The sequence below is a fragment of the Centropristis striata genome, chromosome 4 (genome assembly GCF_030273125.1).
Source record: "Centropristis striata isolate RG_2023a ecotype Rhode Island chromosome 4, C.striata_1.0, whole genome shotgun sequence".
In the NCBI taxonomy this organism is placed as follows: domain Eukaryota; kingdom Metazoa; phylum Chordata; class Actinopteri; order Perciformes; family Serranidae; genus Centropristis; species Centropristis striata.
The window spans coordinates 26,463,802-26,479,252 of NC_081520.1; the positions used below are offsets into that span (position 1 = coordinate 26,463,802).

The 15,451-nt window shown below is 39.8% G+C and overlaps 1 protein-coding gene across 2 annotated transcripts in view; it reads right to left on the reverse strand.

Annotated features, from left to right (window-relative positions):
• si:cabz01090165.1 (uncharacterized protein LOC100333421 homolog) overlaps positions 1-15,451 on the reverse strand; it is a 533,531-nt gene that overhangs the window by 41,083 nt on the left and 476,997 nt on the right. For both annotated transcript variants that reach the window (XM_059331258.1, XM_059331257.1), the window contains one exon: positions 14,743-15,053. In XM_059331258.1, the coding sequence (XP_059187241.1) occupies positions 14,743-15,053 (311 nt within the window). The remainder of the gene's footprint in view (positions 1-14,742; positions 15,054-15,451) is intronic.

Here is a 15,451-nt window from a genome sequence, read left to right on the forward strand (position 1 = left end):
CACACACAAACAAACACACACACACACACACACACACACACACACACACACACGCACACACACACACACACACGCACACACACACACACACACACAGATTCCTGGTTCAGTACAGAAAGAGAAAGAGGAGCAGAAGAGAATATTAAAGGAGGGAGAATCAATAGATTCATTTCCTGCTGCTGACAGAGGTTGATCTCTCCCTGGACCCATAATCCTCAGTGTGTGTGTGTGTGTGTGTGTTTGAGAGAGAGAGGTGAAGGATAAAGCTGGTCAGGTTATTCTTGCCCCAGGGCAGAATGGAAAAAAAGAGGGAATATTGTAAAAACACAACTTCCTCTCCTCTCCTCCTCCTCCCTGCTGCCTCCAGAGAGAGATAGTGATAGGGGGAGAGAGAGAGGGAGAGAGAGAGAGGGGAAGAGAGAGAGAGACAGAGAGAGAGGGGAAGAGAGAGAGAGAGAGAGAGAGAGAGAAAGGGGGAGAGAGAGAGAGAGAGAGAGAGAGAGAGAGAGAGAGATAGAGAGAGAGAGAGCAATGAGGAAATGTCGATCTGTTATCTCGTCGCTTCGGTTCCTGACTTTTCTGCCAGCGCAGCACGTTGAACTGAAAACCTGAGTGTGCTGGAGAAAAAAAAAGAGCAGCAGAGGAAGAGGAGGAGGAGGAGGGGGAGAAGGAGGAGGAGGGGGAGGAGGAGGAAGAGGAGGAAGAGGAGGATGAGGACGTTATTCTTATCTTATATATTTATTTCAGAAAAAAATTGGCCTATTTTATTTCATAGACTATTTTTATTTAAGATGTTTTTTTATTTAAATGTGCACTTTATGGAGCTTTGATTTAAAAAAAGGTACTCATGTTGTTATACAGTAGGAGGAGGAGCAGGAGAGAGGAGGAGAGAAGTATTAATGTTCACTTAAATAAACGGTTTCAATAAAACTACTTGTGACAAGTCATATTCGACTTTGACTTTTGACATTTGTTCTCACTTTGCGCTAAAAATATCGGGATATAAATATATATAAATATCAGGATATGACTTTCGGTCCATATCGCCCAGCCCTACGTGAAAAGTGTTCCAGGTTTCCAGGTGAGTTCTTGAGCTCGTTTATCCTCTAAAAATGTGATTAATTTGAGAGAGTTATAAATATGACAGTTTCAAAAAAGTGCTCACAGAGTTTGGTGCTAAGGCTCTAATAATAACAACACAACAGGGCTGGAAAAAACCATTCTGACAGATTTCTCCTGTTTCTAGCCTTTATCTTTCTGTGCAGCTACGTTTGAGTCTGATAGTTTGTGTGTGCCTTCTCCTCATATTACAGCTGATCGCTCAGAGCCAAACAGCTCTGTCAGAGGAGAAGAGAGGCCACGCTGCTGGGAGGGAGAGAATCAGCTGATCGGTGTCCAATTTAAAAAGTTTTAAACATCTTTTTCATGAGTAATGCATAATTTGTTGGGCTGAACTGTGCTCCCTTGTGGCATGGGCAGCCGTGATGACGGTAACTGAACTTCACTGAACTTCTAAAAATTCTCATTGCCCCATTTGTCATGCCATTATGATAGGGCAGCAGCGGCCTGCAGGGAGCAGCCAGCAGCTTCCGAGTGGAAGACCAGCGGCTGGGAGAACCAACGAGCGACCCCGCCGCTGTGGCAATAAAATACCAAAAAAGATACAAAATGACAAAAAAAAATACTAAAGACACAAAATGACCACAAAAAAAAGACCAAAAAAGCTGTAAAAAAAATCCCAAAAGACACAAATACCAAATATACATAAAATTACCAAAACAAAGTCAAAAAAGACCAACAAAAGCCCTTCAAATTGCAACTGAAAACCTGCCTACTCCCTTTAATTTCATCTGCTTTCACTTAAATGCCCCCCCTTTCAGTAATATTATTATTATTATTATTATTATTATTATTATTATTATTATGTAATTTTATTAGTATTTGTATGTAGTTTTATTGCCTGCTTTTATGACTGCTTGTTTGATGACTGAGTGTTTTATTGTTGATTTTGTAGGGTTATCTTGAGTGTTCAGAAAGGCGCCCATAAATAAAATGAATAATAATTATAATAATAATAATTATTATTATTCACTGTTTCCCAGCAGAGCAGTGTTGGTGTCCATGTTTTACCAAAGTGCAGCATGTGATTCAAACATCTCTTAACTTCCTGCATCAGGTTTTTACTTAACTATGTCACTTCCAGTAGTCACATCGTCCTCCTAACTACTTCACTTCCAGCATTTACATCATTTATTTCCTCTTTAAACTGTCTTTTAGAGCCTAACTAGGAACTGTTTGGCCCTAACCTTAGAGAAGTGCTGACGGAGCACAAATTCAACCAAATTGCAGCTGTTTGTTCCAGCAGTGAACCTTACCATGTCCTGCAGAAAATTAGATTTTGGCGTATGCATTGCACATAATTTGAAAGTCTAAAGTTGTGTTAGTTGTTCGCAGGTTGGCGAGACGCTGGTCAGATTTGAGACAAGAAGTGAATAACTGGATGAGCAGCGTGTTGAGATGAAGCAGAGCTGGTATTTTTATCACCGCTGTGCAAGTTTCAAAGCTTTTGCTGATGCTGCAGTTTTGACTTTGTTGTCCACGTTAGAAACTGAACAAAATGTCTGTTGGTAGCTGTCGACTGTCATCGTCGTGGACACAGTCCCAGTGCATCCTGCTGCAGAGAGCTGCTGCTGATATAAAGCACACAGTTGTGCAGACACAATACTTTTTGTCCATTATTATGATTATGATGCCGAGGGATTGTCTTGCAGGTAGTTGGATATCTAGTCAACAGAAGTGTGACAAAATGTCTTTAATAATAAAACAAATATTGCCTTTGGCTCCACTCTTCATGTTGTACTCTTTCAGCCAATATTTTCAATTTTCTGTTACCTTGTGAAGCTGTTAAAGAATAAAAGGCAGAAAACGTCCCGCTTTAACAGGACATGTTTTTTTCCCAGCCTGTTATAGCCTCTAACAGCCTCAGTTTCTCACCTTTCAGCGGTTGTGAAATTCTACACGGTTAAACATCGACAATGAGCTGTGAGGATATTTTAGGGCTGTGGCAGCTTTAAACAATACTTCTCACGTGCTCTTCATGCCAGATTATATTTTGTCATTTTTGTTACTGATATTGTGTTATTACTGTCACTTTACAATTTACATATACGATTTTTGTTTATCTACTGAAAAAAATAGTACACACGTTTCATTAACAATTTCTCGAAAGTACACGTTACGCATTATGATGCCAATTGGGAAAAAAAATGTTTGCTGTGTTTTTTTGTGTCTTAAAATAGACTAAATAAAATTGACTAAATAAACATAATCTGAATAATTTATATATATATAGTTTTAATATTTTAGTTTTTGGGGTTTGTTGCCTGTTGCCATGTTATTATTATTATTATTATAAGCAAATAAGACATGCAAAGTTCACTATAATAGTAGACTATGGCCTACAGGGTATAGTAATAGCCTGAACTTTACTGCAACCAACAACAAATATATCTTTGTTAAATTGTAAAGATCAAAACAAAATTATGACGAATGGTATGCTTTTGAACATTATATATATATACGTAAACGCACACTACCAATATCTCATGCTGCCATGCTGATTCTATAATGGTAGGTTGTTGCCTCAGTGCAACAGATGCATTTTAACAAGTTCCCATTATTTAATTAGAAGATAAATTGCCTGAAACTATCGAAAATGAAGGTTTACTAACCTGTTAGTAACTTATTAGCTTTTTTTGTGGCGCAAAATGACAAAGCTGTTTCCTTTTAAAAAGTCTGCAAAAAGGATTTTAATATGGCCTCCTGGAGATCATGTGACAAATTAAAGCATTGCTACTGGTTCCCTATACTCTTCCCTCTTTTCTCTAGTGCAGTGCCCATAGGAAGTTTGTATTCGTATAGTGCATGGGTCGGCAACCTGCGGATCTGGAGGCACATGTGGCTCTTCAGGCCATCTGCAGTGGCTCCTTGTGGCTATGACAAAAAAATTTACATTTTAATTTTCATTTATCATTGGTGTAGGCCCAAAGCAATTTGTATTCTTCAATTGTAAAAGTGTTAATCTTATACATGGCAGTAAAGCATTTCTTTTATACAGTGATGGAAAAAATGATTAGACCGTCATTGTTTTTTTCAGTTTCTTGTTCATTTTAATGCCTGGTACAACTAATGGTCCATTTGTTTGGACAAATATACTGATAGCAACAAAGATATATCATGAGAGATTCATTTAAGAGCTGATATCTAGATATTTTTCATGTTTTCTTGATAATAACAGTCGTTAATCGGAAACAGTGCAATGCTGCAACACGCCCTACCTAAATAATGATATTTTGAAAAATTCAAAAATCTTCAAAATCGAGGATGCACACCTTCATGCTATGCGCAAGCCACAAACCATATCTTAGGTCAGTGTGACTAACGATCAGCGAGATATCTTCATCTTCTTCATCCAATGTTTGAACATCAGCTCAGTCTGCCCTCCTGGTTCGGCGTTATGAAAGACGGTTTAAAAAGTAAAATAAATGCAATAAATGAAGTAGTCAGGTGTTATGAGGAAGAAACAGGCACCAGAAGTGACACTGATAATGCTCAATCAATCATCTGACAACACTCTAAAACCTGGTGACCACACATGCTGAGTTTTTCATAGTGAAATCCCCAATATGTGACAGTACAGAATGCAAGTAAAATGTTTTTCGTTTTATAGGTAATCAGCTGTTGAACACTGCTGCCATTAATGTCCTCGGCCTTCTTCTATCACAGACTCCCTACGGTTTATAACTACTTTTTAGATAATAATAACAACACATATTTTCTGTATTTAATGTTTTTCATGTGTTTGTTGCATTGTAAAGCATTTTGTGTTGCTTTCTGTGCATGAAAGGTGCTATATATACAGATCATCATAATTTATTAATTCGTTAAAATATATTTTTTGTGTGACCTGAAAGTTGTCCAACACTAAATACTTGATACATTTAGAGGTCCAGACATGCGTTCACAACACTGATAACATTAAATATCTACATATTTTAACCAAAAATAAGATGACTATAACCGTTAAAGCACACTGCTAACACGTTGTAAACGATTACTGTTTTAACCCTCTATGTTGAGGGTCAAATTGATGTAATGAATGCACAGGTTATAATAATGACGTATTGAAGTAAAAAAATCTCCCAAAAATATAGTTAAAAGTCTTATTTCATAAAAAGAAAAAATGTAAAAATGTAGAATAAAATAAAATAAAAATATCCATATCTTGTAAATACATTGTATTCTATATCTAGGTTTTTCCAATATACATAAAAAAAGTTTTAACATTCATTTTTTATGAAAAAAGGAGTGAATTATCTTCATTGAACCTGATCTGTGAGAAGTAAAGAACACCAATAGAATAAATATTGAGTGAAATGTTTAATAATGGAGTTAATAATGAAATATAAACAATTTTTATTGGGATTTTTTACGTTTCTGACACTTTTGGAAATTAAACATGCCCCGGGTTTATTGCTGTTCCTGAAAACATAACAGGAGGGTTAAGCAGCAACAATACTGAAACACTTTGGCACACTAAGGCACCAAAACCACTAGTATAAGGTAAAATAACATTGTTGTGCTCAAAAACAAACATATTTATTTCTGACCTCCAACAACATGACACACACACACACACACGCACGCACGCACGCACACACACACACACACGCACACACACACACACACACACACACACACACACACACACACTTTACAAAAAGTTGAGATGAGAAAGAACTGCAGGGTGCTCAGGAAATAAGAGGCAGAAAGTGCCAGTAATCACAAGAATAGCTGTGAAGTGGTGCAGAGTACAGTGGAGCGGTTTAGACTGCAGAGGAGGGGCCGAGAGGCAGAGAGGCCGCGGTGGGCGTCCTCACTCTGCTGCTTCAGAGAGGAGAGAGGAGAGGCCAGTAACTCTGGCAGAGACCTCCACTCTGTGATAAAATGTTTCGCACTTAAAGTCAAAAGTATAAGTGCTGCCACTGTGAGTTAAAACGGCTGCTTTTATTTGAGTCACGGACTTAACAGGAGGCCAGAGGAGCCACAGATCTGCTGTGTGTGTGTGTGTAAGTGTATGGTGGCCAGCGGGGACAAAGTTTAAGTTAGCTTGATTTGAACATTTGAAGAGTTTTATTTGTGAAATTGTCACGTCACCTCAGTTGCCCGGTCATGCCATTTGCACTTTACAACATCAGAAAAATCAGACCACATAACTCAACATGCTACTCAACTAGGGTCAGACAAACCAGGACTTTCACCAGGAGAACGCAAAGTTACCAAGAAAGTCAGAAAATTACCAAAAAGTTACAAAATTAGACACAAAATGAAGCAAAACAATTACACAAAATAAATACATATATTAACCAAAAATTGGCACTAAATTACCAAAAAAGATACAAAATGACCAATAAAACACACCAATGACCAAAAAGAGCAAAAAAAAAAACGCTGTCAACATGCTACTCTCAAAATTCCACTACTGTAATGCCCTCCTGACAGGCCTGCCAGCCTGCACAGGGAAACCTCTTCAGATGATCCAGAACGGTCTACAACCAGCCAAAAAGGTCACATGTCACAGCGCCGCTCATCCAGCTCCACTGGCTACCTGTCAGATCAGATCTCTAAAGCTGTCCCCCAGTACTGCACTACCGCGCTACCTCATCACCGCTGAGCTCTTCAGTGAACGACGCCTGGCTCTGCCCCCCGTTGGTCCAAGGCAGTCCAGACTCTTTGTGTTTGTTGTTCCCTGTTGGTGGAATGCACTACCAGTTCCTACCAGAGCAGGGGCGTCCCTCTCTACCTTTAAAAACCTCCTGAAGACCCAGCTCTCCTAGCACCACACCACAACTCTACTTCTTAAAGAATCCTCACCAGCACTTATTGCTGCACTAATGCCTCCTGTCGCACTATACCTTCATTGTTTCTATAAGTCGCTTTGGATATAAAAAAAAGCGTCTGCAAAATGACTTTATGACTAAACGTGATATTACAATTTTTACTATCATTATTATTATTATTATTATTATTATTATTATTATCATTATTATTATTATTATGTTCTGATTCTGGACTCTTATGTTCTAGAATAATTGATAGAAATGTTGTCATTGTTTCTGAGAGAATGCTACCTTTAGTTTTCCTGTTCCCTATTATCCAGATGACTCTGTTGAGCAGTCAGAACTCTTTCTTGACAGTTTTCATCAACAAACTCTTCAGTCTGAACCTGTAAAGGAGCAGCTACAGGGTGTAAACGCCGAGCTCAGGGGAACAACAGCTGCTATAAAAGCAGGAGAGAAGGATTTAGTTTGGCTTCCTGTTCTCAGATTCTCCCAGCCGAGCCACAGAATCAAACTGTTGACCTCTGAAACGTTAGAAGCTGCATCTCTGTGCCTTCAGGCGGCGCAGCAGAGCGAGCGTTAAAGCAGAGCGAGGCCGGCAGAACCTGCTGCAAACACTGTAAAACTCACAGTGAAATAAAATAACCATGCAGCTCTGTTTCAGTCTGTACACACAACAACATCTCTCCAGCTTTAATGATTAAAAAGCTAAAGCCCTCTGTGTTTAATAAATGATACATCTGGGTCACACAGCATCAATAGGAATTAAGCATAAATTAGCAATTTTCATGAGCTTACTCTGCAATTCGTTAACAAGAGGAGACATAAAAGTAAACAAACAAATAGTTTGGAAACAAACAACAGAACAAAGAACCAGCGTGCAGCTCCTCTTTGTCACTATTATCTGGTTGTTTTAATGTGGCTATTTAATCGGATGTTAAAACAACTCCGGAGCTGTTTTGCCAGTTTTCAGCACTGATGAGGTTTTATTTTTTCCAAGTTGGCGATTTGGCAACAAATTCTGATTAAATGACAAAATGCATCATTTGTCATTTATCTCCAGAACAACACAAGTGTTTCTGATGTGATGCCTCCAATCAGCAGGAGAGTTTCTGACAGCTGTCCAAAGAACTTTCACATTGAGAAGTTTGACTGCTTACAGTCGGTTTAAAGCACTCGGTTAGTGGTCAGTTAAAGATTGTTATTTGGGATAAAATAAACATCCTGTTAAAGTTTCCTGAAGGCAAACTAATTTGTTCTTTGCTCGAAATGGACAAGAGTCATAATTACTTTGTCACTGACAGGTCTGAGGTTAGGGATGTAGGTAATCAGACCATAAGTTATTGGTAGATAATGAGACATTTATATTATTCATTATTAGTGTTTAAATTACAGCTGATGGATAGAGATAGAGATACAGTAGGTGGCACTATGTCACTTTATAGATGGTTTGCGGTTTCGCCAAAAAACAGAGAGAAAGAAGAAGAAGAGGTGAGAGTCCAACATGTTGCTGCTGGCCATTGGTCTGATTTTCAGAGTAAAAAGTTTTCCAAGAACAGAGAAAAGTCTATGAGTTTAAACACAACAAATCTTCGAGTCACCTGAAAAAACTCGGTGAAAATACGGAGCAGCAGAATCACAACTATATAGAACCTGAACAGACCTTTTCTGTGGTCAAAGAGGATTTCACAGCTAATGTAACTGCTCTATCTCCACCTGCATGACGTGGTCAACACACATTAACATCACTAGAACTGAGCCTTTCCTACCATATGCATATAGATATGCACAAACTACAATTTATAAACTACTTTGAATATAAACATATCTGTTATTGTTAGGATGCATTTCTTAGTAATTCTGCACAGCATGTATTCATAAGCTCAGCGTAAACTTATACTTTGGTATGTGTGTATCTGAGGAACAGACTTTGTGTCTCTACTGTACATTTGAGTAAGATATTGATATTGTTGACCACTTCATTCAGCTGACAGTCTGACCATATAAGGCAGGGGTGATTTTCCCAAGGGGCCACATGACTAATATCACAAAGGTTGCGGGGGCCGGACCAAAACTCTGAACTAAATTTTGCTTAAAGGAATGGTTCGGAATTTTGGACATAGGACCTCATTTCCAACTTAGCCGGTGTGATATAGGTCGGTGGAGACCGTTTTCAGCACATTTTATGCAGTCCTTATAGTTGCACAAGTCACTGTTGCTAAACTGGTGTTGAGCTAGCGCACGTCAATAGTAACATCCAGCCTGTCACTAAAAACAGCTTTACCTGCTCCGCAGAACACCCGAGACAAATGCATTATAACGTCGGACTATCGATGTACATGTCTGTGTTGATAGAATAATTTTAGAAATTAAACCAACCTTGCATTTTCAATGTTAAAACATTTTTGAGGGACTAGTTTCTCAGCAGCAGCGGAATTTTACTTTGTGGGTTAGTAGTAGTGCGTCAAAACGAAACCAGAAGAGCCCTCCAGTCGTGACAGCTAGTAGCTAGTAGCTATAAGACAGTAGTAGTTATAAACATGCCGCTTCAGTGTGCGTTCAAAAATTGTGGCAATAAAAGTCACAGATGGGCACCACAGAGTTTCCACCGATTTCCATCTCAAGAACCAGAAAGGAACCAACTATGGCTTCTAGCAGCTGGCTTGGACTTGGCTAGGACACCGGCGGAGACCTTGCTGAAGTTGCGAATATGCAGTGATCATTTTAGACAAGATGACTTCGAAAACCCCCGCAGTCTGAAGGACCACAGATTTCTTAAAAAAAATGCCGTCCCAGCTATCTTTCCAGATGCCCCTACAGCTACGGACGAACAGGTAGGCAAATATATTTTGGTATGCTACTCTTGCTAATAAAGCACCTCTCATAACGTTAGCCTAGCTGCTTCTGATAACTTTTGAGACTTGAGACTGAGATCGAGACTGTGTTTACATGTACCGGTGACGTTATGTGTGTTATAATCTGGCAGACTGTAATTAGCCTGGAGATAATATCACTCCGCCGCTGCCGTAGCCTAAGCAACAACAGGGAACAAAGTATAAGCTATTCCAATGCTATGCAAGGTTGGTTTAATTTCTAAAATTATTCTATCAACACAGACATGTACATCGATAGTCCGACGTTATAATGCATTTGTCTCGGGTGTTCTGCGGAGCAGGTAAAGCTGTTTTTAGTGACAGGCTGGATGTTACTATTGACGTGCGCTAGCTCAACACCAGTTCAGCAACAGTGACTTGTGCAACTATAAGGACTGCATAAAATGTGCTGAAAACGGTCTCCACCGACCTATATCACACCGGCTAAGTTGGAAATGAGGTCCTATGTCCAAAATTCCGAACTATTCCTTTAATATTAATTTAATCGCTTTATAAAATACAGTACATTTTCAGTTTTAAGCTGCTACTGATAAGAATACATGTTATGATGAGACTGTTAATGTGGAATAAATCAAATATAGCAGAAAAAAGTAGTAGTAAAGTAGTAAAGTAGTAGTAGTAAATACTCCAATCACTATATCACTTTTCCATTTATTTTAAACACAACTGTAAATGACCTTTAGCAAGGTTCCTATTGGTGTTTTTGTATTATTTAGCTTGGTTTTCATGTTTGTAAATTTTGGTGGTGTTTTACAATGTTGTGATGCTTTTATTTTGAAAAGACGCCGTCCAGTGTGAAACGGGTGATTTAATTTTGAAAGGTAGTGACAGGAAATAAAAGGTGGAGCAGTAAAATTAAAACCGAACTGTGAATAACAACGAGTGCGTCAGTCGTAATTCATATAAAGTTGATATAAAGTATCTAGAAGGCTTCTATAGTGGCTGGCTGACAGGGGCACAAGGTTTGTTAAAGTTTATTTTCTTCTGTCATATATATTAGTAGCTATATTTGTTGTCTTAACTATAGTAAAAGTGCTTGTTTGCTCAAGTGCTAATGCTAATGTTTGTTATTGTTTTCCCACCTCGTAGTTAAAGAATTGAGTCTTTGCAGGTGGGTATGCATGCAGGCAGATATATGTAAACTGCCTTCAAAATAAAAGCACTGTGGTTGTATTGATTTGTAATTTTGGGGTAACCTCACGCGGGCCGGACAGAGACAGCCAACGGGCCGAATGTGGCCTGCGGGCCGCCCAATGCCCAGGTCTGATATAAGCTGTGACCAGTCTGACCAGTTTGACTACACCTGACACATAAATGTTCTTCTGTAGTGTTCATCTGTATGACACGTTGACTATGTATGTAATGTTCAGCAACCTGCAATGTCCAAAACAGCTGGCACCATGCCATGACGAGTATATAAAGTGTCCAGTCTCTGTCACAATTCATTCATCTTCTGTCAGCATGGCAGAGATGAGTCGGACATTGGATGGAATAAATGTGCATTAAACAATCACTTCACTTGTTCTCTTCCTCTATCAAACCACAAGATGCATACCATGTCAGTGTTGTAGTCTAGACCACTTAAACCGAGAACAAGTCAATACCAAGACCACGGTGTATCGAGACCGAGTCAAGACCAAGACCAGTCCGTGCCGTCTCTGTTAGCGTTGCTTTGCAGAATTTACAAGTTTTTGTGTTTTTTCTTTTTTTGTAGTTGTGCACAAAAAATCTTTGTGGTTCAGGTAACCAGATTTTATTACAGACGAGTTGGCTGACATCTTCTCACGGTCTCTTGTCCTGTCACTCACATGTATTTTTGTGGGGGGCGTGTGAAAGGAGGCGGGAGGGGAAGCAATGCGAAGCAATACGATCTAAACAAAATCACAGTAATGATATTAACAAGTAAATCCAAAAATGCACAGTTGTGGTCTTGACCGGTCTTGAACTAAAGTCCAGAGTCTGCTTTGTCCGAGACCAAGACAAGGCCGAGTAAAAACGCAGTGGATTCCAAAACGAGACCAAGACCTTTTAAGTGGTCTTGTTATTAGAGCGTACGCTCTGACAAACGGGGCATTAAACACTGAAGTGGAAGGTCCTCTAGCTTTGGCTGCCGCTCAGTCCAGCATCGTCCCAGTCATGGGAACCAGGAGGTCGTCCCCGTTTGGACGCTCTGAACTCGACCACATGTTCTCTCCAACCGAAGGTGAGGAAATGGTCACTGGAGAGCGTCTGGGTTTGGTTGAAATATTTCAAACTGTCATCTGTCAGCCCTCCAAATGCTTTGTAATAGCACTCAATTGTACACCCTAAACGCCGTTGCTAGGCTACAGAGCTGGCTGAGTGGCTGATGGGAACGTCCAGTGGTCGCTCAGTACCACGGGCTGATGGAGGCGCCACACTCAGCCTCCTGGCAGCTCCGCTCTGAAACCAACAGCTGGTGATTAGGATGTGCTAATGAGCTGCGGCCTGAGGATCCAGGCCGGAGACGGACCAGAAGATTCCTTCAGGATGTTTTACTGCTCGTTTACCTTCTCAAAAATGTCCTATTTAACATACATTATTATCCAGTCAGTGTTTGATCCGTCTCCTAAATTTTCTGTGTTTGGACACTATATTTCATGTGTTTGTTTTTACTGGGTCCTGCTCAGAATTGTTTTAAAATAGAAAATAATGATTGATTCAATATTTTTTAATGGTCTTAATAGGTATTAAATACTCCATAATAAGACATATACAGTCATGGAAAATATTATTAGACCGCCCTTGTTTTCTTCAATTTCTTGTTCATTTTAATGCCTGGTACAACTAAAGGTACATTTATTTGGACAAATATAATGATATCAACAAAAATAGCTGATGAGAGTTTAATTTAATAGCTGATATCTAGACATTTTCCGTAGTTTTCTTGATGCAAAACCTTTATCAAGAAAACCATGGAAAATGTCTAGATATCAGCCCTTAAATTAAACTCTTACCAGCTATCATTATATACAAATGTACCTTTAGTTGGACCAGGCATTCAATTTTACAAGAAATTGAAGAAAAAGGGTGGTCGTATAATATTTTCCACGACTGTAGTTTAGACAACATATGTGTTAACAGATTCTGAAAGACTTCATGATTACAATAAAGTATAACATTTATATCTTCTATAAGTTGAAGATATCTATAGTTTTCCCCCACCTGTTCACCTCTGTCAGCCAACAATCAGCAGGAATTAAAGATGTTGTTGTTGGTGACAATAATAATAATAATAATAATAATAATAATAATAATAATAATAATAATTCCCATGTTTTTTCACAAAACTGTTCTGGGAGCTAAAGAGCCTGATCTGATATCTGTTGCCTGAAGCCAAACCACTTTTTTTTCAGTTTACTCGTCTTTTGTTGCTCACTGAGCTGTTCCCTTCCAAAAAAACCTGCCTGAGAAACACTGAAAAGGCCTGAAACAGCCTCCTACGCCAGGAAGACCTTGGTGATAACTACCCACGCAGGGATGATCTGTGTTTGGAGCAAAGGCAGACAGAAAGGAACAGAAATCACACACACACACACACACACACACACACACACACACACACACACACACAAACAAACACACAAACACTTCCGCTACCTGTTCTTATTGTGTTAGAATATTTTTTCTCCACCTGGTGAGAACAAACACACAAACCTATAAGAACATAAACAGAACCAACAGGCTCAGAGGACAAATACAAACAAACAAAACAAACTCATCTGCCAGTTAAATTATTTACACACACACACACACACACACACACACACACACACACACTGTTAGAAACGCACCTTTTCACACTGTCACTGCTGAGGCTATAAGACAGAGTCAGTGTTCATGTGTAGCTGAGTCTCTGTTTATCTCCTGTTTGTACTTTATTTTAATGTTTCATGTCACTGTGAGCTGTATGCTGATGGAAACCAAAGATTTCCTGATTTTGTTGCTTCAATAACAAAATAATGGGGGCTTTTACTGTGAAGAATTTATAGGAAGTAAATGTGTCTGTGGCTTTTCTGCAATATTAACAAGTCTTTGGGTGTCATGATTGATGACCAACTGACCTTCAAGGTTCATGTGTCTTCAATAGCCCGATATTGTCAATTTGCCCTGTACAACATCAGGAAGGTTAAACCCTACCTGACCGAACAATCCACACAACTCCTGGTTCAGGCCCTTGTGTTATCCCGTTTAGACTACTGCAACTCTCTACTGGCAGGTCTTCCTGCTGGATCACCAAGCCTCTGCAGATGAACCGTCTGGTCTTCAACCAGCCCAGGAGAGCACCTGTCACTCCACTCCTCACCTCTCTGCACTTGCCCGGTCGCTGCTGCATCACATTCAAAGCCTTGTCTCTTGCCTACAAAATAGCAACGGGCACAGCCCCTGCTTATCTGAACTCCTTTGTTCAGGTCCACAAACCCTCCCACCCACTACGCTCTTCCAGTGAAAGACATCTGGCTCCTCCGCAGCTGAAGGCCTCTACGTCTCAAACCAGACTCTTCTCCTCTGTAGTGCCCCGGTGGTGGAACCAACCTCCTAACTCCATCCGTTCTGCTGAGTCCTTCTCAATCTTTAAGAAGAGACTGAACACAGATGACGACGATAAGAATTGCACTGACCGCTCTGTGAGCCTAATGGACTCAAACTGAACCCACGGCACTTACTCTTGCTATGTTTTTTGACTTCATCTTTGCTTGTGGCGTATTATCTCTCATTTATATGATGCTTTGGATAAAAGCCTCTGCTGAATGACATTGTAGAATTGTAGAAGTCTTGTAACTCTGCAGGGAGGAAGAGTCCAAGTGAGATGAAGAGCAGCAGATCGCTCACGTCCAACAGGTAAACAGCCGACAGACACACCCGCAACTCTCTGCCATACTGGGATAACATGTCGAGTCAAACCAAGCCCCTCACAGCGTGTCTCTTACCTGTATATGAGGATATCGTCTGTGGAGCTGTTGTACTGGATCTGGTACATGCGGACCCCTGGTATGTGGTTCTGGGGGGGCCATCTGATGGTGGCGGAGCTGGACGTGAGCTCGGCCACGCTGACCCTCTGCTGGTCAGACCGGGCCTGGCCTCCGCTGACGTTGGACTTGATGGACGTGGGGATGTCCGAGGGCCCGGGGTCGGGGTCCAGTTTGGGGTCAAAGTGTGGCGAGGGGTTGACGACTAACTCGACGGGAGCAGTTGCCTCCCCGGCTGCGTTCGATGCTATACACGTGAACTTCCCAGAATCCTAGAAATCATTAGAGGAAAAAGATGAAACCAACATGTTTCTTTAACTTTGTGTTGGTTCCATATAAACCACAGAGACTATCAGACGTTACCAGTGGTGGAAAGTAACCAAGTACATTTACTCAAGTACTGTACTTAAGTACAATTTTGAGGTACTTTTATGAAACTTTATACTTCTATCCCGCTAAATTTATCTAACAGTTTAAGTTACTTTTCAGGTTAGAGATTTAACACAAAAACACGATCAATTAAAAGTGATTAGACATTTTTTTGTTAATTAAACCTCATAACAGCATATTAAGTAGTTACAATGCTTACATAAATGTATCAATAATAATATGTATAATATGTAATAGTAATATGTATGTATATACAGGTGCATCTCAATACATTAGAATA